At 49.0% G+C, this 26510-nt stretch overlaps 1 protein-coding gene across 5 annotated transcripts in view; it reads left to right on the top strand.

Moving 5' to 3' along the window:
* Positions 1-26089, top strand: part of Rbm20 (RNA binding motif protein 20) — a 212680-nt gene extending 186591 nt beyond the window's left edge. For all 5 annotated transcript variants that reach the window (XM_076563290.1, XM_006995131.4, XM_076563292.1 and 2 more), the window contains exons 9-14: positions 736-1405; positions 8144-8248; positions 9450-10104; positions 11724-11858; positions 18213-18334; positions 23109-26089. In XM_076563290.1, the coding sequence (XP_076419405.1) occupies positions 736-1405; positions 8144-8248; positions 9450-10104; positions 11724-11858; positions 18213-18334; positions 23109-23219 (1798 nt within the window). In that variant the 3' untranslated portion in view covers positions 23220-26089. The remainder of the gene's footprint in view (positions 1-735; positions 1406-8143; positions 8249-9449; positions 10105-11723; positions 11859-18212; positions 18335-23108) is intronic.
* The last annotated feature ends 421 nt before the right edge of the window (positions 26090-26510 follow it).

Here is a 26510-nt window from a genome sequence, read left to right on the forward strand (position 1 = left end):
TTGAAGTTTGGCTCCGAACCTTAGGCAGAGCCACTTCCTGAGGGTTTCCTGTCTTCCTCTCAAATTTGAACAGGTCTGAGTTCTGAGTCCTTTGCCAACCCTTAGATGTCTTCCTAATTCTTTGTTTTGTGGATTGCTGAGCCTGCCTCCTCATTCCTGCCACTCCCCGACTATAAGCAGCCCCCTTCCATTCCCAGAATCCTAACTGCTTGTAATGAGGTCTAAGTGAGAGGGAAAAAGGAAGATAAGTCACCTATAATCTGATGGGGTCCCAGGGGAGGGTGGCTTCAAGTCTTATAAGCAAGCAACATTGGATCTGGGTAGTCAGTGTCTCCAAGGACAGACATGGCAAGCGCACCACTTAGCCCTTTCCTCGGAGTCCTCACCCTGTACATCCCCAGGAAAAGACTCTCCTGGGGTCCGTACCCTGAACAGAGCTTCCAAGAGGAAGTAAGGTAGGACTAGGCCAAACCAATATTATCTCTTTCCAAGCTCTGAGGAGCAGACTGTAGGGGAGGGGGCAGAGCGTCTTAGGTGGAAATCCATGCCTGTAATTCAAGAGGGAGGACAGGCATGCTCCTGGCCACCCTGTGTCGGGCTGGCTTGTGACTGACAAATGTCCAGGTGGGTAGGTGTTCCAAGGACATCTCTGAGAGGAACTATGTGCGTTTACATCTGGGTGGTGTGGGGTACGGGCTCTGCAGCTTCTAAACGCTGTTTTTTCCTCCCTCCCAGATACGGTGCAGAGCGGCCCCGTTCTCGAAGCCCAGTGAGCCGATCGCTTTCCCCGAGATCCCACACTCCAAGTTTTACTTCCTGCAGCTCTTCCCACAGTCCACCAGGCCCTTCTCGGGCCGACTGGGGCAATGGCCGGGACTCCTGGGAGCACTCTCCCTATGCAAGGAGAGAAGATGACCGAGAGCCGGTCCCCTGGAGGGAGAACGGGGAGGACAAGAGGGACAGGACAGATGTTTGGGCACACGACCGGAAACACTACCCCAGGCAACTGGACAAAGCTGAGTTGGATGAGCGACTTGAAGGAGGAAGGGGCCACCGGGAAAAGTACCCGAGGTCAGGGTCCCCCAGCCCACTCCATTCTTTGTCCAGCTACAAAGGCCGAGAAGATGGCTACTATCGAAAGGAGCCCAAAGCCAAGTTGGACAAACACCCCAAGCAGCAGCAGGAAATACCAGGAAGGTCCAGGAGGAAAGACGAGGCCAGACCTCGGGAAACTCGACACCCTCCCCCAGAGGACTCAGGCAAGGAGGATGAACTGGAACTCAAGATCACTAGGGCTCCGGAGGGTGCCAAGTCCAAGCAGAGTGAGAAAAGTAAAGCCAAGAGACCTGACAGAGACCAAGGAGGCGCTGATGATAAAAAAGAAAGCAGAACGGCAGAGAATGAGGTAATGGTGCAGATGTAACCCTAGGGAAGGCGAGGCTGGCCTGGAGGGAAGTCACAAGCCTCGGCTATTGATGATGAGCGTGTGCAGAGGGAATGAATGTTTCTGACTGCTGCCATGTGCAGGGTACTGCACAAAGTACACTCTGTCAACTATCACTTAATCCTCATAGCAACCCCAGAAAGTCAGGATCGCTGTTACTCCAGAGGGGAAAACAAAGCATGATGCTATTCGATCGGAGACCGGGCTGGGAAACAGGACGGCCAGAGTTGTAGTGAGTGATCCAGCTCCAAGGCCCAGGGACCTTGCTGCCTTCCCTAGAAGTTAAGGAGAGACTTGATGGAAAGGCCCTTTGTAGTTCTGTGTGCCCAGGGTGGAGTGTTCCTGGGTGTTGGCACCCACGGTTACTCAAGGGAGATTAGATCTTGCTCCATTTTATGCACCTGCCAATAGTATCACTGGCCCTGGGGCTCCAAGGACAGGAAAGGAGAAATGGCCACCACCCTTAAAGTTATACTGCGAGCTCAAGCATGGTGAGCTTCTCCAGATAAGACTTTCATTTCATTTTAATAAAGGCACATTGCAACCAGCTGGCACTTTAGAGGATAGCAGTGGAGCAGACACTTGGATCTAGGTGACAGCTGGTTGCAATGTCGGGATTCTAACTTGATTTGTGTTTCCTTTTAGCCAAGGCCTCCTATTAAATAGAGATGAGGTAGCAGAGTTTTAGGGGTTTTCATAAGAAACTTAATCCTTAAAATCCTCTGTGCATATCTTCTAGTCACTCTGATGAAGGAGTTGGTGACAGTCCAAATAAGGAGTTCAATTCTTAATTCCATGAACACTGAAGAATCACTTTGGACTATTATTCCAGCCTTCATTCCTCCATGCTCGAGAGGGGTGCCAGGTGGTGGTCTAGACACAAGCAAACCACAGTGAATAGGACATAGCCCATAAATGATAGAGGCCCAGGTCTAAGGAACATAAAATAACTGCATATAATAGAACCCAAGTTTACAGGAGGATCAGCATCTCTGTAGGCAATTGACATTACAGAGTAAAAGCTACACGTGGAGGGTATTGAGCTGGGTATTGGAAATGGACAAAAACCAGTTTGGTATTCATGGTATAAGCTGCAGCAAGCAGAAATGAGAGCAAATGATTGTTTTCAAGAACCTGCAGATACTCAACATGGCTACATTTGCGGGACATGTTTAAAGACTCTGTTTTTTAAGTATAAATCATGATCCTGCGAGAAACACACAGTGAACACCCACCAAAGATTTTTATTAACATTTCATCTTAACAGCATATGATATAAAGTCAGCTCAAAAGAGAGGCTAATGAACAGGCAACTTACATAAGCAATCGACACAGAGATTTGCTAGTGAGGTGTCACTCACTGGTGTCTTCCGCAGGAAACGAAATTGGCTGAGTCTTCACTGGATAAAACCCATTTGCATCTTGATGAGTAAGAAGCGTCTGCATCAGGACCAATGATCAGTTTTCAACACAGATGTAAAATTACTGACCACCAAAGAATCAGATACCTTAGAAGGATCTGGTAGACAAATGCCTAGCATTCTATGAAAAGGATACCAGGCCTGGGCCTAATGGCACGGACCTGTAATCCAGAGAAGTAGACAGAAGCAGAAGGATCTCAAGTTCAAGGCCAGCCTGGGTGGTTTAGTGAGACCCTGACTCAAAATAAAAATGTGAATGGTTAGGATGAAACTCGGTGGTGGAGCATTGCCTAGTTATAAGAGGCCCTGGATTCAAACCCCAGTTAAGTTAATAAGTAATTCATCAAGTAAATAAATGAAGGAAGGAAGGAAGGAAGGAAGGAAGGAAGGAAGGAAGGAAGGAAGGAAGGAAGGAAGGAAGGACAGGGGGTCCTACCAGTAAGTTTTGTTGTCCATTTCAAAGTTTGCCATGTTTTCTCAACTGGCAAACCAGGAACTGCACAGGAGGTGATGTCAGAGAAGTGGGTGGGACAGACTTACTGTGCCCTGTTAAAGACTTATACTGGGTTCTGAGAACCTGGCAAGCCAGCTGATAATTTTAAGAGGATATACTTTTTAAAACTGTATCCCTGGTTTCCATGTTTGTGGATTCAACCCACCACAAATTGAAAATATTTTGTGAGTAAGTTTTGTCTTGAATGAACATCTACAAACCTTAAAAAAAATGTTATGTCTAAAGAAGACAGTAAAATAACTGTTCATATAGTGTTTGCATAGCACCAGGAATAGAAAGTAATCCAGAGGTGATTTAAAGTTTATGAGAGGGTATGTGTGGGTTATAGGCAAACAGGAGGCATTTTATATACCGGCTTTAGGCACCTGCAGACCCTGGCGTGTGAGAGGAATCTGGGACACACACACACACACACACACACACACACACACACACACCCCGCAGACACCACGGGACAGCTGTATTTGCTCAGAAGTGGTAAGAAGTTGGGGGTGTCTCAGCGCCTCAAGGAAAGGCCAGCAGGGTGAGTTGGCAGGCCTCTGCACAGGGTCCCCTTGGCATGGAGTCTTCCTTCCCTTCTCCACTTGGCTTGTTCTTAGCATCTTTGTCGTCACTCATGGCTGCTGTGTAGCATCTCCACATCCCGCCCCACTTCTGTCTCCTCCTGCCTTCTGTGCTCAGGGTGGTCTGTGTACACACCGCTTAGTAGCATTACGTAACATAGTGTCTGCTCTCACCCCACAACCCCCAGACGCCATCTCTACGACGCAATAATCTTTTGTGTTCACAGCCTTGTCACAGCCTTGTCCCTGTCCTTGGAGTAGAGCTTGTCACAGCGTGGGTGTTGAACAAGTGTCTGTGGAGGAGGCAAAGGTCTGACTCCTGAGAGCCAGGCCACGCTCTAGTGTTTGCTAAGTAGGGGTGATTATTAGGCCACAGTAGTGTTTAGTGTGCTTATGCTCCTGACAGATGCTCTGAAATCTCGACAGGTGGAGAACAGGTGGCCAAATTTCTCAGTGGTAACAGGTGGCCAAATCCAGACCTGACCTTAGAACCCCAGAAAGAAGGAAAGAAATCAAGTCACTGAGAGAGGGTGAGGGAAAGAAGCCACAGCCCATCCTTCTAGAAGGGAGGAGTCAAGGACCACGATGTGTCCAGGCAAGCCAAGCCAGAGAGGTGGTAGAATGAGTGAGGCCAAGCAAGGGTTGGTGACAGCTCAGCTCCAGATGGTAGCTACCATGCGGAGCGCATGCCCCTGCCACAAGATCTCCCTCCTCTTAGAGCAAGACCCAGCTCTACAGATTTGCATGAAGTCTCTCATGCTTTAGAAAGTCCAGGGTGGGTACATTTTTTCATTGCAAGCATGTCTCCAGACTCAGGTAAAGCTGGATGTAGTAGCACATGTCTATAATCACAGTGATCCTATGATGAAATGGGAGGTACACACAGGAAAATCTCTGGAAGCCTGTGAGCCACCTAGTGTGGTACCATGGCAAACAACAAAGATGCCTTGTCTAAAACGAGGTGGAAGATGAGGACCAATACTCAAGTTGTCTTCTGATGCATACATACATGCTGTGCACATATGTGCCTGTACACAAACATGTACACACATATGCATGTGGGCAACACACACACACACACACATGCACACGCACACTCACACATGCACACACATGCATGCATGCACGCATGCACACATGCACACCACACGCACACCACACACACACCACGCAAGAAAATGGGTAGTCTGAACCACATCTCTAAGTCTCACACAGCTGGAGGCTTGCCGAAGACAAACCCCGATGGGAGGGTGGGGGGAACATTCTAGAAGAAGAAATAGAGGCAGAGCCAGGCAGATCTCTGTGAGTTCGAGGCCAGTCTGGTCTACAGAGCTGGATCCAGGACAGGCTTCAAAGCTACAAAGAAACCCTGTCTTGAAAAACAAACGAGAGAGAGAGAGAGAGAGAGAGAGAGAGAGAGAGAGAGAGAGAGAGAGAGAGAGACTTTGCAACTTTGCACAACAAAGGTTTCACTAGGTGGTGGTATTGCACGCCTTTAATCCCAGCACTCCAGCAGAGCCAGGTGGATCTCTGTGAGTCTGTGAGTTCGAGGCCAGCCTGGTCTACAAGGTAAGATCCAGGACAGCCAAGGCTACACAGAGAAACCCTGTCTCGAAAAACAAAGAAGAAGGAGGAGGAAGAGGAGGAGAAATAGAAAAACCGCTCGTGCTCGGTTCAGAGACTCCAGCATTCTGGGACACGGTGGAAAGGCCATGCCACTCTTCGAGTGAACAAACAGGAGTGGTGCTAAGCAGGAGAGCTGTAAGATGCTGTCGGTAGCTGTAGTGGGTTCAAGGCTTCCCTGTGGAGATTTGAAGGAAGACTGCATACTTTGGGAGTGAAAAGGAAGACCAAACAGAGGGAGCAGCATGTGCAAAGGCTCCTTGTGGTTAATGGATTGGGAGGTGAGATGCATTTGTCCACAGGAGCCGTAGCATGCGGGGCCTTGAGTGCAGGTTAAAGATTCTCAGTCGCTAGTGAAAGGGGAAATAAAGGAAATCTGACAAGAAAGTGCACAGGGGATGTGACTCTTTTTCCATCTTCAGAGGATCCTTTTGGATTGCCTGGTAGAAAATAGAAGAGACTGTAGCTGAGCGGGATTCCTGGTCCGTGTTGGCAACACCCACTTACCACAGTTGAGATCTACTGCCTTGGTCTATGAGGTGGGGGAGCTGGGTATGGATTCCATTAGTCTGTTCCCCCGAAAGTGCCCTTCTCACCTAGAGCTGTCTAGAGGCAAAGAGAAACCTGGAAAATCCCTCCCCCTGCTCACTACAAACACAGGTTTTTGTGGTGAGGGGCTTCCGGCTACATCATTAAGGCTACCACCCTTTGCTCCCCAAGCTTGAACTGGACGGGATGTTTCACTGTATTGACCAGGAGTTATGTCTGCAGGAACTACTCAAAAATAGAGTTTATTTTCATAAGGAAGGACTAGGGATAATTTATTCAAGGAGATTAAAACAACAACAATGTAAATGGCCATCGCTGGTTCTGATAGCTGCAAGGACAGCTGTAACTGCTTTGCTCTGCCCATGGAAGACTTGAGGAAAGCTCAGAGTGAATTCCCCTGCATCAACTGTCCCTATCCAGTAATAACCAGTTATACCAGTCACCCCCCAGTTCCTGCTCCAATTGGCTCCTTATCAGCTCAAGGGGGTGTGTCTGGTTGTAAGTAATTAAAACTAGAACCTTTACTTTGAACCAACTTTAGCCAAGAATGTTGATAAAATACAATGTCTCGTATCCCAAAGAAGCCTAGGGAGTAGCCTTGATTTGATGACCAAGGGTTAAGTCATGGGAGAGTAAACTCTAGAAACTTCTAAAGTGAGAATTAGCAAGGCTTTTCTTTTAGAAATATTTATTTATTTCATATGCATGGGTGTTTTGCCTGAACGTTTATCTGTATACCTTGCATGCTTGCTGTCTGTGGAGGCCAGAGGAGGGCATCACATCTCCAGGAACTGGAGTTACAGACAGCTGGTGTTGGAATTAAACCTGGGTCCTCTGGAAGAGCAGCCAGTGCTCATAACTGCAGAGTCATCTCTCCAGACCCGAAGCCTTTTCTACAAAGGATCAGATTGATAATATTTTAGTCTAAGAAGGCCAAGAGGCCAAGTTGAGGTTTTTATGTGGTTACTTATATAATCACTTAAAATGTAACTTTGCAGGGCTGGTGGAAGGGATCAGTGGGTCAGAGTGCACACCGCTCCTGCAGAGAACACTTGTTTAGTTCCCAGCACACACAGTGGGGAACTCACAAGTGTCTGTAACTCTAGCTCCATAAGATCTGATGTCTTTTGCTCCATGGTCACCTGTACTCATATGAGTGTACATACACGAGCATGTGCACACGTGCATGCACATACATAGACATACAAACATACACAAATGTAACTTCAAAGTTGTAAAAGTACTGTGTGGACTACAGATTGCTGCCCCCGGTTGCTGCCTAGCAACGCTAATTCTCAAGCCAAACACCTGTTTTCAGTTGCTCTGTTTCCTAGATGTGGGTCACTAGCCTGAGGACCTGAACTGGGCAGGGACTAGCAGGGAGAGGAGGGCAAGGGACTGACTGGGTTCACAGCACCAGTGGGGTGTCAGCTCCCTTCCTACACATAAGGAGATAAAGTGGAGAGAGAGAGAGAGAGAGAGAGAGAGAGAGAGAGAGAGAGAGAGAGAGAGAGTAAAATTGGAGGGAAATGTCACCACAGTGGCCAGCATCTTGCCTGCACAAGTTAGGTCACTTTTAGCTTCTTATAGTCACTCTCTTTTTTTTTTTTTTTTTTTTTTTTTTTTTGGTTTTTTCGAGACAGGGTTTCTCTGTGTAGCTTTGCGCCTTTCCTGGAACTCACTTGGTAGCCCAGGCTGGCCTCGAACTCACAGAGATCCGCCTGCCTCTGCCTCCCGAGTGCTGGGATTAAAGGCGTGCGCCACCACCGCCCGGCCTTATAGTCACTCTCACTGCAAACACTCAGGTCGCCAGGGATTTCTGTCCCCCAAAAGCCAACGGGCCAGCTTCAAAATGTTTTTCTGTCTGTCTATCTGTGTGAGTGAGCAGCTCCTATTTGAGCCTCAGTTCCCCTAGCACTGTGAGGGATCAGGGGAGAAGCATGTAGATCTGCCTCTCCTTCTGTATTCCCTCTTTCTCCGGCCTCTCTGCTCACTCGTGGTCGTGTTTGCTCTGTTTTTCCCTTGCCAGGCTGGAATTGAGGAACAGGAAGGCATGGAAGAAAGCCCCCCATCAGCGGGCGGACAGCAGGAAGGGACAGAGTCCTCTGATCCAGAAAACACGAGGACAAAGAAGGTAAATTTGTCCCCGTCTTGTGGGTGGTGCCATATATTAGCATCAGGGGCTCAGTTACCGGAGTCGGTTATGCCCGTCAGTGGCTGCGTGGGATGTGAGCAAGTCTCCACGTGTGCTGCCGCCGACGGCCTCAGCGCTCCTGGAGGAATGGGTCTGTGGAGGGCTTTAGATGTCTTCACTGCGGAGATCTTCAGCCCCATGTCTGGGCTCCGCCTCCCTCTCCAGCAGCTTGGCTGTGCTGCTAAAAGAAAACATGCCCAGAAAAGACTTAGGCTTCAGAGCCAGGCTCCCAAAATAGGCAGGTCCCTAGTGGGTCAGGACACAAGTACGCAAGCAGGAGTCCTAGTGCAGAAGGCCCAGACAGACCCTGAGATTAACAAGACATATTGTTAATTTTTAAAGGCTATTTTTACTTAGTTAAAAATCAAAATCCAATTATCGTCCTCCTGGGCTGGGCTTCCACAGGCAAAAGAAATGTCCTTGGATGATGGCCAGTTTCATGCCTTTCCGGTCAGGGGAAACTACCCTCCTGAATCTGTGTGCCAATCCGTAGGCTGCTGGGAACTCCAAGGGAAAAGTACAGGAGGGCGAGTGTGAGTGTGGAAGTTGCACCTTTGCTGAGAGAGGGGGGTTTGGAGCACATTTGTGAGTGGTTTTTCTTCAGTCACCTTAGTGATGTCCACACATACACAGAAACAGCTCTGATAAGTATGTTGCATTTATAGTTTATTCATTCAAAAATTTTTTTTTTTCGTGGTTTTTCGAGACAGGGTTTCTCTGTGTAGCTTTGCGCCTTTCCTGGAACTCACTTGGTAGTCCAGGCTGGCCTCGAACTCACAGAGATCCGCCTGGCTCTGCCTCCCGAGTGCTGGGATTAAAGGCGTGCGCCACCACCGCCCGGCTACATTCAAAAATATTTACCGAATGAATACCTATTACATAGCATGGGTAGGGAGCCTTTGTGTCATTTCAAACAGCAGATCAGGCATCAAGGGCTTATTCTGAAGCCTGTGCCAATTTGGATGCCGTAAAGGAGTAAAGTGAGACTTGAGGGGCCTTATCCCCTAAGTACCCAGTAAATGCTTCCCACGGAGAAGAAAGAATGGTCTTTCTGGCGCAAGGGCTTCTTTAGCCAATGTATACAGCTTCTGGGTGAGTATTCCTAGTCACCATCTGTTACCCATTCTACATCCTTATGCAGGAACAAGATTGGGAGAGCGGAAGTGAGGCCGAGGGGGACAGCTGGTACCCCACAAACATGGAGGAGCTGGTCACAGTGGATGAAGTAGGGGAAGAAGACTTCATTATGGAACCAGACATCCCAGAGCTGGAAGAAATTATGCCCATTGCCCAGAAAGACAAAATCCTCCCTGAAATATATCCCTGTGTGACAGCCACCTTAGGTTTGGACTTGGCCAAAGATTTCACCAAGCAGGGGGAAACCATAGGGAATGGGGATACAGAAATCAGCTTCACGCTGCCCAGACAACTGCCGTCTACTTCCACAAGCTGTCCCAATGACACGGACATGGAGATGCCTAGCCTAAATCTGGATGCTGAGCGGAAGCCAGCTGAATGCGCGACAGGCCTCTCACTGGAGGTCTCAGATTGCTGTGAGAAGGAGGCAAGAGGAGCAGAGGGCTCAGATGTGCGTCTGGCCCCCACAGCCCAGCAAATGTCTTCCCTCCAGCCAGCAGATGAGAGGGCCCGGCAGTCCAGCCCTTTTCTCGATGACTGCAAAGCCAAGGGGTCCCCTGAAGGTGGGGATCATGAAGTCAGCCCCCTGGAAGAGAAAGCCAGCCCCACTACTGAAGGCGACCTCCAAGGCCAGGCTTGCCAAGGCGCGTTGACCGAGGGTAACTACCTTCCTTTCCTCCACGGGTGGTTGGGCAGACTGGACCACTGCTTCCCTCAGGACATGTGGGCATGTGCAGACTGGAACAGACATATGGGAACTTTCAACTCACTTTAAAGCTGAGGTAGAAAGTCATGTGTAGAAGGAAGCCTCTGAAGGCAGGGCTAGACTGTTAGAACTCTCAGGCAAACTGGGGGGAAAAAATCCGACAGGAGCCACCTGAGTTCTGAGAGGCAGCCTCAGATAGGCTCGATTTCTCAGATTATGGGGTCCCACATAGACACGGGCAACTAAGATCAGGCTGAGTTTTCGGTATTTGGAAAGAAAAAAAAGTTTGGATTCTTTTTGATGGCTTGCTGCCCTTTCCTAAACAGTGGAGACCCCCTGGTAATCATTTCTTTGACAAGGGGGCAGGTGAGAGAAAATCGCACAGAGAAGTGGGACTGTGCTAAAGCACTTGGCTTGCTTCCCTTCTAACTACCTCAGACCTGTCTTTCCCCAGGGTCAGATAGTGAAAGAGGACTTATTCTAGAAACAAGTCCACCTCCACCGGAGGTGATGTTGTGTCTATGCTCAGCGCTGTGACATCATGAACTAAGGAGTCTAAAATGGGCTAAGCCCCTGGCTTCTCTGCCAGATGGAAACAGATCCATCCAGAGCTGGGGAAAGGGGGTAGGTGGAGGGAGGGTGAGTAGTCCTTAAGACTCTTACAGTGAAAATAACTAGAGATTCATTTTATAGAGAACTTACAGCGTGACCAAGGCTGGAGTAAAACCCGTGAAGCAGAAAACACAGGGGGCAGGCTGAAAAAAAAAAATCATCTCATCCCAGAGCCTTGTGGGTAGCTCAAGCTTGTGGGTGGCCCAGAGGCTTGGGCTTTCCTCCATGTCACGCTGACCTGAGCAGTTTTTCACCTGCCGGGATCTGAGTCTCCATGGAAACTGTCTTGATCAGTCTGCTGTTGCTAGAGAGACAGAGGCCCGGCCCATCTAGAGCAAGCATAACTAAGAAACTGACGTTTTCACCCCTGTCTGATTGAGCCCCTTTTTGTTCTGTGGTACGGGTCTCAACAAGTGTCGGTCTGGAGGTCTATTAACTTACCCAGTATTTGGAGTTCATATTTAATAGGGCTGCTTCACAAGCGTGGGGTGAGAGCAGCATTGCCTCTTTGTTCAGGCTTGGTGGATGTCAGCCCAATCTCTGCCCTTTAAGGATTCTTCTGCCTGTAGAGATGGGGTGATACTGACTGGGGGTAACGAAGGGCGGATCATCCAAGTGAAGGTATTACCAACCATCCCCATGTGCCAAGTGCAAAGATGTGCCAAGTTTTATGGCGTGTGGCATTTTTTTGGCAGTGGAAAATGCTCTTAATTATAGCACTTTGGTTCTAATTAGCAGCCCCAGCCTCTCGTGATTAAGCAGTCCAAGGGACAATTCCCAGTCACACAGTGCAGGGGATAGAATTACAGGAACTCTTTGAGGCCTGCTGTGTGTTTCATTATTTTTTTCTTTTCTTTTTCTTCTTCGTGTGTGTGTGTGTGTGTGTGTGTGTGTGTGTGTGTGTGTGTGTGTGTGTGTGGTTTGTCCCTGTCCCCCACCCCACGGGCTCGTGTTTTGCAGAAAACTCCAGGTACATGGAACTGAAATCTCTGGATGTGAGATCGCCAGACTTCACTGAGGCAGAGCTGAAGGAGCCGCTTTCCTTGCCTTCCTGGGAGCCGGAGGACGTGTTCAGCGAGCTCAGCATTCCTCTAGGTAGGTGAAATGCACCGTCCTTCCTGAACTGCTCCAGGAAATGGCAGGTCTAAGGGGGCGGAGGAGCTCCAGGGCTGTCGTCATCCTGTTTGAAGGTATGATGCAAGAACCCAGGTCTGCACGATGGTAAAGTTCTTACAGTTTCAGGCTCCCAGAGCAGACCGAACACCACAGGACCGAACTGTGACTAGAAAGGCCTGTTTCCCACCAGGGAAGCCCCAGCCTTGTGCAGGCAGGAAACAGAAGCCCAGCTGCCTCCCAATTGTGAACTAAAAGGAAACCCCTCTGCTGCCATCTTCCCGTGTGTCCCTGTCCCGTACTGTCCCAGAACAGCGCTGCCTGACTTTTCTCCTTGAAAGATCTGCTTCTCTGAGGCCACGGAGTGGACTGAAGTTGTCCAGGGTACATGGAACAGACACTGAGCCCTTGTCCATCTGTTCATGGATGTTCTTGTGTCTTCAGGCACGTCTTGCCTTCCTGAGCCTTGGTCTCCTCATCCATAGAAGGGGTTGGACCAGCGGGTGGATTTTTAATTAGGTGTGGAGGTGGCGCACACTAGTGAGTAGGGCGGTGGTGTACACTGGTGAGTATGGAGGTGGTTACACTAGTGAGTATGGAGGTGGTGCACACTGGTGAGTAGGGCAGTGGTGTACACTGGTGAGTAGAGCAGTGGTGTACACTGGTGAGTAGGGTGGTGGTTACACTAGTGAGTAGGGTGGTGGTTACACTAGTGAGTAGGGCAGTGGTGTACACTGGTGAGTAGGGCAGTGGTGTACACTGGTGAGTAGAGCAGTGGTGTACACTGGTGAGTAGGGTGGTGGTTACACTAGTGAGTAGGGTGGTGGTTACACTAGTGAGTAGGGCAGTGGTGTACACTGGTGAGTAGGGTGGTGGTTACACTAGTAAGTAGGGCAGTGGTGTACACTGGTGAGTAGGGCGGTGGTTACACTAGTGAGTAGGGTGGTGGTTACACTAGTGAGTATGGAGGTGGTTACACTAGTGAGTAGGGTGGTGGTTACACTAGTGAGTATGGAGGTGGTTACACTAGTGAGTAGAGTGGTGATTACACTAGTGAGTAGAGCGGTGGTGTACACTGGTGAGTAGGACAGTGCTGTACACTGGTGAGTAGGGCAGTGGTATACACTGGTGAGTAGGGCGGTGGTGTACACTGGTGAGTAGGGCAGTGTTGTACACTGGTGAGTAGGGCGGTGGTGTACACTGGTGAGTAGGGCGGTGGTGTACACTGGTGAGTAGGGCAGTGGTGTACACTGGTGAGCATCTCCTGGACGGAGGTCTGAAGGATAAAGGAGGGGCAGCTTTTCAGAGGGACGCTTGGGGAAGTGTCTCTTCGGAAGGTGTCATAAGGACGTGCTAGAAGCCGACAGCCATGCAGTGACCCAGGGAAGACACCAGTGTGGAGGCTTGGCCTTTCCATCCATGTTTCTGTTATTTTTCTTCTATGTCTGTAATATGTCACTTTTATAGAACTAGATTTGAAAAATGACAAATCTTCTTAAAAAACTTGCTGCATAGTATCTCTCAAAACAAAACTTACATATGTATAGTGTGTATGTGTGCATGTGTGTGTATATGTGTGCATGTGTGTGCATGTGTGTGCATGTGTGTACGTGTGTGTGCGTGTGTGTGCGCGCGTGTGTGTGTGTGCATGCGTGTGTGCATGTGTGCATGTGTGTGCGTGTGTGTGCGTGCATGTGTGTGTGCATGCGTGTGTGTGCATGTGTGTGTGCATGTGTGTGTGCGTGTGCATGCGTGTGTGTGTGTGTGTGCATGCGTGTGTGTGTGCATGCGTGTGTGTGTGTGTGTGTGTACATGTGTGTGTGCATGCATGTGTGTGTGTGTGCATGCGTGTGTGTGCGCGTGTGTACCCATGCAGGTGATATAGAGTCCAGAGGGAGGTATCAGATGGACCCTCTTTTAGCTTTTCTCACCTTATTCCCTTGAGACAGGAGTTCCCCTCACTGCTCTGGGCCTTGGCGAGCCAACGCCTGGGATCTGCCTCTCTCTGTCCCCCAAAGCTGAGGTTTCCAGACGGTGCAGCTACGCTTGGATTTTTGTATGAATGCCAGGGATTAGAACTCAGGTCCTCATGCAAGCACTCTTACCACTGATCCCTGTCCTTAGAATGAATCACAATGCTCTCAGGCACTGTAACTCCGGACACTGATGCTGCAGAACCTGCCTTTCAGAGGCTGTCCATGGAGTCATCTATTCGGCAAACCCTGGCTGGATCATGCGGTGCTGTGCCTTGTATCCTGAGGGAACTGAGAGAGGAGCAAATCTCAAGCAGGAACTTGAAATCAAGTGACAGCAAAAATTAAGAGTGACTCGTGCTTCCTTGCACATCTTCTCATTATTGCTTTCCACTACAGAAAGGGTGAAAGCTTGATATAACAAATTAAAAAAGCGAAGACCATATAAAGTCAGTACTGGTCTTCACTGTCCCTCCCCAGCCTCAGAGGTGGTTGCTGTCATGCTCAATGATTTTTCTTCCATACACTCCATGCTCTGTAGCAGCAGGTCTTAGAGATCTCTTCACGTCAGTACACAGAGAGCACTCCATCCTGAAATCTGCACCATTCGTTGCCGATCCTTTACAGGTGAACACTTAAGTAGTTTCCTGCTTGTTTGTTTTTCCATGGTGAACATGTGGTAACAGCTAAGCCTTATTGACTGTCCTTGGTCACCCCTCAGTTTTGTTAGTGCTCTGTATGCATTATTGAGCACTCTCCAAACATGGATGAAGCAGGTGACAGTTGAAATCCCTGCTTCACAGGTAGGGAATCCAAGATGCAGTCCCAGGGCTCCTGGATGGGAAGGGCTGATGTTAGGATTCAGATTCTAGGAGTGTGTCCTTGGCCTCTGTCCTCTGCTGCTGTCCACAGGTGCTGTGTGGTTCCCTTTGTGCACATGCCAGCGTTTCTGTGGGACGGGATGCTAGCCAAGCCTGGGTGCGTTGTGGGGCCATGTAGATTTGCATTGAAAATGTAATAATTGCTACTAAATTGCACTCCCAAAAGAGGATAACAGCCTTCAGTGCCACCTCCAGGGAGAATTCCCATTCCCTACCTCAGGTTTTAATCTCTGCCAACCTGTTAGGAGGAAAATGGTATCTGATTTTGTTTTTATAAAGGGCTATATTAGAGTATAATTGGCATACAATGAAGGAGACATATTTAAAGAGTGTGGTTTATCTGTTTTCACATACATATGCACCTGTACTGCTTTATGGATTTGGATATACCACACTCTGTCTGTCTACCTGGTGATGGGCATTGAAGTTGCTTCCAGCTTGAGCTATTACAGATCACCGTCATTAGCCCAGAAAGCCGTAGCTCATTGGTCTCCACACTCCCACGCCCTCCAGGAAGGGATGCTACTGTGTTCTGTGTTTGACAGGAGGAGAGATCAAAGAGCTTTCTCAAGATCACACATCCAGTGCAGGAACTCGGGATGTCTGTTCCCTAGCCATGCTGCCAGCTGCCCTTCCTTCCGTTCAGGAACAGTGAAGGAAAGGCCATTTCTGTGCCTCTTATTCCGGGGTTCAAATTACATCTCCGCTATTTGATGGCTGGGCGATAAATAGCAACTTATTTAACCTCTGTGCTTTGAGCTCGTTGTCTCTATGAACCTAGTAAAAGAAGCCTCCGTGTAGACTTATTTAGAGGAGGAAATGAATGTAGAGCTGCAGTGCCTTCCAGTAACAGGAATTTAGGAAGGTCTGATGGATTGTTTGGAATTACTTTTCGATGGGGCTGTAACACTTTACACCCCAGGATCGGTCACTACTGCAGAGAGATTTCTAGAAACATGAGAGACAGCATTCCGGTCCCTGTGGAGAGCACAGAGGTGAAATACAGGATGCAAGGACGGGGCACCCCACTGGGAGAGTGGCGAAGTCAATCTTGTTGTCAGGGACTAGGGGTGTTCATGGCTAGAGAAGGGCACTTGTGATTCAGGCCAGCACTTTGTGACTCCAGGCAGTGTGAGCCTGCCAAGGCCTGCTCTTACTATAACCAAATAGCACCGCTGGCAAAGGTGAGCGTCCCCTCTTTCCAACACGGGCTTTACTAGGATGACAGAGTCATAATTATCCGTGCCAGGAGCTATTATTAGGAGGCAGATGCGGCTTTAATGACAGTACTTAATAAAGCCTGCAGAAATGGAGCACTCGGTGGCTCCTGATCTCACCCTGGCTATGGCAGTGTTGCTTGGTACCACCGTTCTCTGGTCCCTACATTTGGACATCCTAAGGTAGTGGTGGCAGACACTGTGGTGGTCTCACAGCTCCTGGGTTGCACTGTCGTTTGAGGAGCCTCTGCCTCCACGCACCCTTCCCTAATGCTGTCTTTTGATTACTGCAATTGACCCAACCCACTGGGCAGGGCCTGGGAAGAAAGTTACAGCCAAGCCCTGGAAGTGGTTCTCCGGGCAGCCTTGGGAAAGGCTGGAGAGTGGGTGAAGCCCAGTGCTCGGATGCTCGGTTTCTGTGTTCCTAAACTACTGTTTTCCTGAGCACCACACAAAGTGACAGGTGTGACAGGTGTGTGTCATCATTCTTCCTAGTTCACAGACAGCTCATTTCAGGGAAGTCCAGCAATGCCTCTGAGGTCACAGCTTAAATAAGAGTGCTTGCCTGTCTGACCCTAAACGCCGTTTTCCTGCACTGTTGCTATTGCTTCCAAGCTGTTTGGTTTTGGTTTTGGTGGTGTGGCAGGAGACTTTGCTCAAGGGAAATCTCACACATAACCCCACAGATGCTGGTTGTAACCCTCTGGTTGAAAGGAGCCATGGCTGCACAATTTGGCTCCTGCCTCAGTTTCCATGGACTCACCTGAGGTGGTTCTACTTCTCGTGGGGTCCCCAGGACAGGGATGAGGAGTCCATGGTCTGGTTTACACAGCTCAGCTGCACCCTGCTGCCCGTAGGATGTGGGACAGGACAGAAGGCAAGGCACGACTCTGACTTAAGTTCTTTCCCGGCAGCTTTTCTCTTGGGTCATGTGTCTCTGGTGCTCCTGGGGAGCAGCGGCAGCGGCCAGCACGTAACTGTTTTGTGACAACAGAAGAAACTGGGCCTTGCTTGATGCCCATTTGCCAGCAGCAGCAGCCTGAGCTTGCTCTCCAACCCCTAACCCCCCAGCCCCCCTCCCCCACCTAGCGGGGCCACGTGTCCACCCTCTGCATAGAGGGTAGGAGTAGAGGGTGAAGGAGAAGGACATTCAGCCCCTTGGGACAGCTAGGCTGAGTGACACCCTCTCACTTCTGGGGGTTGTGGCTGAATGCTGAGGGCTCTGCAGACAGCAGGTGGACAGGGGCACAGCAGAGGGACAGCAGAGGGACAGCAGAGGGACAGCAGAGGGACAGTTCCAAGCTGCAGTGTGGAGCTCTGGGCTGGCAGGCTGCAAGCAGTCCTCTTGGGCTTCCTCGCTTCTCCTGTCCTCCCTCAGACCACTGCTTCCCACTAATACATTTATTGTTGTTGTTGTTGTTGTTGTTGTTGTTGTTGTTATTGAGATGTAAAAGAAAGTTCTATTCACAAGTTCAGGATCTCCTGTGTACTGAGCACAAAGTGGATGAAGAGGAAGGCGGGCTGTGGTTAGGAGGTTCAGGGCGCTGAGGAATGGGTGCCTCGTCCCCCTCCCTATGGAAGTTGCCACATTGCTTTTTTCCTTTCAACCCAGCTCCCCAGATTGTCCCAGCAGAGGAAATGGGAGCAGCCCCCTCCCTCAGCTGCTGTGTCTGCTCACACAGGGAAGACTTCCTTCCAGCATGTAGGACCTGAATACCCCAGGCTTAGTTCTAGTGCTCAGGAGGCCAATGAAAGTGCATCTCTGTGAGTTTGAGGTCAGCCTGGTCTACGACAAATCACATGGAAAAACATGTTTGCATTAGAGTGAGTGGGTAAATTTTCCTCTTCTATTTAGTTTTATTTTTCTTTAATAAAAATGATCCTAAAACAAACCTCAAAATACAGAGAATTTTCCTATACTCTTGGTCCCAAATACAGAGAGGGGAACCAAGGAGACATGAAGTCCTTAGACAAGTAGAGAGGCCTCCTTCTCCTCAGAGGCCGGTTCATGGACTCAGACAGGAAAGGCAGGACACCGAGCAATCATTGCTGGGTGCCCTGTACTCTGCTTGCAGCATGCCCCGACGTCCACAGCCACCTGTGAATGGAGTGGGCACTTGCTCTCCGAGGCTCTGTTGCAAATGTGGACAATGAGGAGAAGCTTGGAGGATTGGTAATGGCCAAAGACAACAGCAAGTGAGGCGGGGCCGTGGCGTCCCCCTCCACATTCCTAACGCTGCCTGTCCATTCCCCACCCTTCCCCAGGAGTGGAGTTCGTGGTTCCCAGGACTGGCTTTTACTGCAAGCTGTGTGGTCTGTTCTACACAAGCGAGGAGGTGGCCAAAGTCAGCCACTGTCGCAGTCCTGTCCACTACAGGAACTTACAGGTAACCGTCCGTCCCTGCTGTACACCTTGGTGAGAATTCCGTCTCCCGCACAAGCCAGCACCAGAAGTCTTGGGCCTCACTTACTTCCGACTTGAACTCTCATCTTCAAGGCCACAGGGACTTGCTATCCCCAAGCATACCTTTTAGACATGCTCCTGTAAATTGATGCTTCCCCCCACCACGTGGAGAACAGCCGACTCTACCAGGCTGTCCCACAGACTGGCTTCATCCTAAGGGTGCTCAGAACATCAACTCTGCTTTAGTACTTACAGCACCCTAGTGGCCTTTTAAACACTGGCCACCCCAGCTCGATGGAGAACCCAGCTCTGCTGGTACTCTCCTGACACACGGCACAGCTAGCTCTCTCAGCCAGGCCTGGGTGCTTCAGCTCTGGGCATTTCCATTTCTCTTCCTCCGTGCACATAACCTGTTTTACTGGAATGAAAACCACAGTTTTGCCCCATTTAAATGTTCAGATAGCACAACAAAGGATCGTCACAGGCTGCAGCGCATACATGCAGAACTGTTCTAGGCACTGTGGATACAACAGCAACAAATCCAGACAAATCCCTTGTAGGTTCCAGTTGAGTGTGGGAGACCAGGGGTAAGGGAAATAACTAAGCAATGCACTATGTTAAAATGTTGCTTACAAAATGTCCTGAAACCCCGTCTCGAAAAACAAAAACAAACAAACAAAAAATGTCCTGAACTCTACATTTCATCCAATCTAAGACGCCTTTATTAGTAAATACCATTTTTTTCATGTTTATTCTTTGGGGATTGGGCCTTTAAATATACTATCACATACTCTGTGCCCGAGCCACATCCTCAGCCTGATAGACAGTTTAGCACCAACTAGGAAAAGCAGTGTAGTAAATGGAGCAAAAGACTGTTGATTGCAAGACGCAATTTTATTTCAGAGATGTTAACGGGTTTTCGAAAACATATTAAAGTCAATGAGCACACTAGTATTTGGCGTTCTGCCAAGGCCCCCAACAGAAGCCCCCATCTAAGATGGCTGGGGCAGAGGCTCCTGGGTCCCTGACAGGTACACCAGGGAAACTTGAACTGATGTTGGACTGTGTGAGGAGCTGAGGCCATGTCTACACCTAACACGAATGTAGCTTTCATGATGAAGTCCTGGCACAGGCTGGGTTTTACATGCATTTCCTTTGCAGGGGTGTGGTTGAGGGGCTGAGCGCTTCAAGGCAGCTGCAGTTTTACTGTCAGAACCAAAGCTGAGAGGCAGGGAGAGGATCAGGCAGTAAAACGCTTGCCGTGTCCCTGCGTTTGGCTCCTTGGTGCTCACATAGAAGCTGGGCAAGGTGATGCACGCCTATAATCCTAGCACTGGGGACCAGAGACAGGAAGATCTCTGGAGCTCACTGGCCAGGTAGTCCAGCCAGACTGGTGGGCTCCAGGTCAGTAGAGAGTGATGGAGGAAGAGACTTAATATCAACATCTGGCTTCCGTACACACACGCACACGCACACGCACACGCACACGCGCACACACACACACACACACACACATCTATACCTATACACACATATATACCTACACACACATGTACACACATACACACATATACACACATACATACATGCACATAATACACTCACACACATATATATACACATACACATGCACACATATACATACATACACTCACATATATACACACATATATAGGCACACATATACATTCATATATTCACACATATATAAATACACACATATACACACACTATATATGCACACACATACACACACACACGAATGTATAGACACATGAACACCACACACAAGATGAATAACCAGAGTTTGAGCCACATGGCTCAACCTAAGATGTGCCTGGGGTGTCGTTGCCCTGGTTTTAGGCCAGGTGTTCCTCTCACAGGTAATTTTTTAGAGTGACTGATCTGATGGTTTGGTTTTTTTTAAATAGTGTGTGTTATTTTTACATTTACATTTATTTATTTATTTATTTAGTCCTGAACACACATACCATACATAGCATACATGTGGAGGTCAGAGGACAACTTGCAGGAACTGATTCCCTCCTTCCGCCATTTGAGTTCGGGAACAAACTCAGGTCCACGGGCCTGGACTCACCCTCTCCCACTGAGACATTTTGCTGGACCGATCTGGCGGTCCATAAGCAGGGATGTGAACTAGAATTGCCCAAGGTTTGGAGTACGTGCTCTAGGTCACGTACTGGGGGGCGGCAGTAGCATGTGATTTAAGAATTTTTTGAAGTGATTAATGTGAACATCTAGTTAGGAATCTTGGGTTTGCCTTGTCACTGAGGAACCTGAAATTCAGAGAGAAAGCTGTAAGATTCGCTCCAGCCTGTGCTGAGAGGGGCTCCTGGCGCTGACCCGGGTCACTTGATTCTCTGTCACTCCTTTCTTTTTAGTCCACTAAGTTAATCTTCAAAACACGCCTGTGACGTCCCGACCTGGCTTCCCACATGTAAGAGACGGTCTCTGGCTGGGCCCAAACAGGTCATTTAAGCCTCTTGATTTCCCTCTAGGGAGCAGCTGTTCTGAGCACTGCAGACATGTGTCCTGTCCCTCCTGGGGAGGACAGGGGGTGGTGGCCTGCTTTGACTAGAGCAGGGACTTGAGCACAGCAGAGCTACTCAGGGACAGTCACCCAACCCATGGACTCCCTCTTTCTCTTTAGACCATTTGCAAGCTGGAAGGGTCCTGGGGTAACCTGGTGCTGATTTCCTATCGAGTTAGCTGGCATCTTTTTAAAATGCATCATCTTTGAGTCCTACACTCCCCCTGCTTTCCTGTTCGTTCTAGTGTGGACTCAGGAATCTTCTTTTCTAAAATGTTATGGTGCTAAAGATCAAACCTAAGGCTTCGAACATACTAGACAAATACCACTGAGCCACATAGCAAGGCCAAGAATCTTTCTTTCTGTGAATGTTGAATTCCTCAGTGTAAGAATCTTTGGTCTTTTCTTGGTGGAATTCTATAGCTCCCAAGGAGACCCAAAGTTCAAACTCAGTCTCCCCAAGAGAGTTAAGAAGAATTCAGATGCTGCCTTTGTTCCAGGGCAGTGGTCTGCATGGTTTCCAGGGCCTCTAGGGCCAGACTCCAGACTGCCCCCCATTCCCACAGCAGGCCAGCACCACCCCTGTGGTCCCTGGATACACTAGGTGTAGACATGGCCTCAGCTCCTCACACTGTCTAATCTGAGTTCAAGATTCCCCGGTGTACCTGCCAGGGAGCCAGGAGCCTCTGCCCCAGCCATCTCAGGTGGGACTTCTGTCAGGGCCTTGGCAGAACGTCTCTGTCTCTGTTCCTCTCCCACTTCATCCCAAACTGCATGTTTGTGAAAAGCGAAGACTTGCGACCCACATAGCAGGTGCTGGCTGACTCGAGTCAGGCAACTCATCAGGATGCCTTGAGTGGAGGCTCAGGGATGCCCGGGGAGGCAGGAGCAGGTGGAAGGTGCCTCAGTACAGCTTCCAGAAATTCTGCTATGCCATTGCTGGTCAGGGCTCTATGTGAACCCCCGGAGAGTGATCTGGCACAGCCAGCATAGGCCTTACTGGGCAGGAAAGTGGTTGCAAGCCGCAAAGAACACACACATACGCAGGGTACACATCCACTCAGTATTCTTGAATCTGGCAGAGGAAAAGATGGGGCTCTCCAGCAGCAGCCTCGCCCACAGGCATCTGCTAGGGGTCTGGCTCCAAGTCAGACTGCGCCCACCTCCAAAAGCTGGAGCTCCACAGCAGGTGGAGGGTGAGGGAGATGCCATTGCTCTCACTTAACAGATGAGTTGTCTGCGGGGGTGGGGGAAGATTAGGGACTCGCCCAGTCTACAGAAGGTTCGGCTCATGAGAAAGTCTGACATTCTTGAGTATTTACCATGTGCCAGGCATTATGCTGAGTGCTTTGTGAGGCATTTGTCGGTTTTCCACTTATAGCAAACACTGCCCCACTCCCTGACTGCTCTCCAGGTTGCCATGGTTACCCTCACTTCACAGATGTTAGGGACATTCAGTCGCTTGCCTGCAGAGAGTGTGGATTTGAACCCAGGACATCTATTAGCTGAGACTGCACACTCGACCACTGAACTGGACCTGACCTTTGTAATTACCAGCCAAGTGCCATCTACACTGTTCTTGCTGCTCTGAGGCAGTCAGGCCTTCCCTCATCTGCCCTTACAGAGCTGAGCCCAGATATCCGGAACACAGACCAGCCCCAGCTGGCTTAGTGGCCATGGCCAGTCACAGCTCTGAGTGCTTCTAGCTTTGTGGAGGCAAGCACTCACTGGAGAGAGGACATGCTATTTTCAGTCTACTGAGAGGGCCCGAGGCCCTCTCCCACAGCCTGTCCCTCAGGACTGCTGAGAATCTCTGATGCCACCGCGGGCCAGTCCTGGACTTCTGCCACCCTCCGCAATCTCTCCTTCTGCCACTCTCTCTGGAAAACAGGTAGCATTTTCACCAGGGTTGAGTTAGTGTAAGCCAGGCGGTTAGCGAGTGCTTGGCAACAAGGAGGAGTGGTTGCCATGGTTAGTATCTGTCCTTTCTGCCTTTCTCACAAGCTACTTACATTGTTTGTAAATATAATGGGGTCCTATTGCCCTAAGATACACTGGAGATGGGAGGCGTGGCCTCCATTTGCCACAGTGTTAGAAAAGTAGTGTCACACACACACACACACATACACACACACACACACACACACACACACACAATGCCACCACTGACATCTCTCTGCCTGTATTGTCTCTCTCTCCTCCACAGAAGTACTTGTCCCAGCTGGCAGAGGAAGGCCTGAAGGAGACGGAAGGGGCAGGCAGTCCAAGCCCCGAGGACAGCGGGATTGTGCCACACTTCGAGAGGAAAAGGCTTTGATACGGCTGCTGCCATGGCCACTGTCTCTGGAAGCTGGATAGGAAGCCTGCTGAACTAGGGCCAGTCTGGCCTCGGGGACAGAACTGAGAGCAGAGAAGAAGGATAGCCCGGCAGGACACGGTGCTTGGGCTTGTTCCCAGAGACGAGCAAACTCACCCTTCTAAGTCCCGCCCTCCAAGGGTGACCAGCTTCCTGTTTCTTCTGTTTTTCTCTCTTCCTCTCACCTAGCCCTTCTGTGCCAAAGTTCATTTCCTTTCCATAAAATCCAACTTCTCAGGGACTGTCACTGTGTTCATATTTTTGGTTGGTTATGGTAGGTCAGTCAAGTGAGGGTGGGTCATGTAAGGAAAAAGCTTAACAGAATCCCTGGATTTAGAGTCCCTTCAGTGAGCCTGAGGTGGTCCTGCAGTCTGGCTTCTGTGTGTCCCAAGAGTAGGGGAGCTGAGCCAGGTTCTTCAGTCTTGAGAGGGATCACGGATGAATCAGTTGGCAGAGGTAGATGTGGTTTCCTCCAGCTGGGCCCCACCATTATGAAAAGGCTCCTTTTTTCTTTCAGTTTTTGGCTAGTGCTGGGAATTAAACCCAGGACCTTGCACATTCTAAGCAGGTGCTCTACCACTGAGCTGTATGCCTAGCCCAGAAGCCCTGGGTCTTTGTTTTTCGGCTGATTCTCATGAGGTCCAGGGACTGCCTTGAAGGGTTACCTTGAACTCCTGATCCTCTAGCCTCTACCTCTTGAGTGCTGTGACTATAGGCATTGTGGTACTGGGAATCAAACCCAGGGCATCCAGCAAAAAGGCAAAGACTCTACCAACTGAGCTATGTGCTCAGCCTTGACACCCCCATTTTCAGAAAGTCATACATCCTCAGTTATTCTAGAAAATCACCAGGCTAAAGCCTTAAAGTAAAATCATATTAATTTTATGGAGCAAAGAAGAACCCAACATTGTAGAAGCTCTGGTAGATCAAATCCAAACTTCTTCTTGATTTAAGGATGGGCCTGGATTATTCTATTCAAGACGGTGATGTTGGGTAGATTACAGTTTACCTCAATTTGAGGTCAGCCACAGCTTCTTCCTATAGTTAAAGGAGGAAATTGGTGTGGGCCCCGGGTGCATGCCGACCCTGGTGAATCAGCCTAAGTCAGGATCAAGGCACTGGCATCTGAACTTGATTCACCCTTGGTGCCTCTACTCTTGGGTACTCTGTATTAGAATGATTTGAAAATGATCCCCCATTGAAGGAGAAATTAAAACACTTGTTTTTCTGGGGACTTTTAAGTGGGGATGGACAGACCACTTAGGCCGATTTGGATGTTAAAATGCTAGGAAAAACGGATCCCTGACTCCCAATGGGGTCAGCACCCCCATCCCATGTGGGCTGAAGGGTCTTAATGGAAGGTCTTGGACAAGTGCTAGAGGACATGAGCTCCACTTGAGCCATTGAGTGGACCCAGGGTCAGAGAGAGCCTGGTACTGTCTCCATGAGTGGACATGCCTCCTTTAAGGTTTTCTCCATGTGGATGGTTTACCTGTGTAAGTTGCCTGTTTATGTTTCCAGGTAAAGGCAAGTAGACTGGACAGGGGTCATGTCTTTTCTTCCCCCTTACATTGCCATTCTGTACTCTGTACACATGGAAGAAGAATGGAGAAATGATGTTGTTCAACACCAACATTTTATCAGTGAAGAAACTGAGGCACAGAAAAGAAATGACCATGTGTAAACCTTGAGGCCTGTGGTTCCTGGCCAGGAAAGAACTTTTGGAACCTATGAAAGAGGAGTTAAGGCCACGAGAGGAGGGAGACAGGCCAGTCTGGAAAGGGGTGATGGGAAGTTGAAGCTTCAGGAAGGTGGTATCCACAGTGTAAAGATTAAATAGTGTGTCTCAGTCCCCACCATTCCCCTGGTGGACTCCCCAGATGATAACCCAGCATTGTGGTCATGACACTGTGGTCATCAGCAAAGTCTCTCCCATTTCTCAGAAAAACTTTGACTTCTGGGAACAGCTGTTGGCCACACCCCTAAACCCATTAGCAGCTCCATCCGAGACGAGACCTGCACATTAGCAGAGGCTGGACCCTTTGTCTTTTAGCAGAGTGAGGCAGACCTCACCAACACCGCTGGCTCCTGTGTTAGTGGCATTTCTGTGGAAATCCATGTCCCAGTTCTCAAGCAGAGAGAGGGCCCCCTTGATGGTAAACTGACCTGATGAGCACTCTGGAAAAGGCCCTCCAAAGGGAAAAAGAAAAGGTAGTCTCTACTTTTAGTCACAACCTTCAGTTTAAAGTCATGGATGATTCTATACTTGTGTGTATATATGCATATATATTTATTTTTATATAATTCTATTGGCATGGTCCTTGCACTTTTTGTTCCTATGTGTGTTACACGCAATGCAGTAGTAAAAACAACCAGGAAGATATTGATTTCTTTTTTAAAACTTCTATTCAGTGTTTCACCAATCATTTCAAAATGTCTCTCCCCAAGGTTGCTCATGAACAGTTGCTACCTTGCACAAAAGATTCATTTGCACCCTGAGTGAATGTATGGAAAGCCTGTGTTCTCGTATGCTCACTGTGAGCACCTGGAGGTATCCAGGTTGCATTCGCAGGGGCTTGGGTGAACTTGTTGATATGAATAGGAGCCATCAGTGCTCAGGTTTCCCATTCTTGGACAGTCCGAGGCAGTGATCTGTTAAGAGTATACTTGAACTGGACCAGAGATTGTTTTGTGAACTTTTGAGAGAAACAGGACTGCTAGTTACTTTAAGTTTGAACTCATTTTTTTTTTCTGATCTATGTAATTGACCCAAAGTGTTTGTTTTTACAAAAGGAAAAAATGGTTTTTAATAAAGAAAATTTGAAAGCTTCTGAGTGGCTCTGTTATGCAGCGGTCCTTCAATATCTGGTCAGGGGCTCATAGCACTCTATGCTAGCATTTGGTCTCCTTTTGACTTTCAAGTGTGTGTGTGTGTGTGTGTGTGTGTGTGTGTGTGTGTGTGTGTACCTGTGAGTGTGGTGCACATCTATGCAAGTACATGTGGAGGACACGGGTTGATGTTAGGCATCTTTCTTGACCTCTCTCCACCTTATTTACCTCTCCTTCTGTATGTCCTGTTTCCTCTGCTTCCGGTTGGTGACTCCCCCTTTTTTCTTCTCTGGGTTCTCTCTGTCCAGAAGTCCTGCCTATACCTCCTTTCTAGTTTTGACCATTTAGCTTTTTATTAAACCAATCATAGTGACATATCTTTACACAGTGCAATCACATATCTCACAACAGGTTGTAGACACT

The sequence above is a fragment of the Peromyscus maniculatus genome, chromosome 1, assembly GCF_049852395.1.
Source record: "Peromyscus maniculatus bairdii isolate BWxNUB_F1_BW_parent chromosome 1, HU_Pman_BW_mat_3.1, whole genome shotgun sequence".
Classification (NCBI taxonomy): domain Eukaryota; kingdom Metazoa; phylum Chordata; class Mammalia; order Rodentia; family Cricetidae; genus Peromyscus; species Peromyscus maniculatus.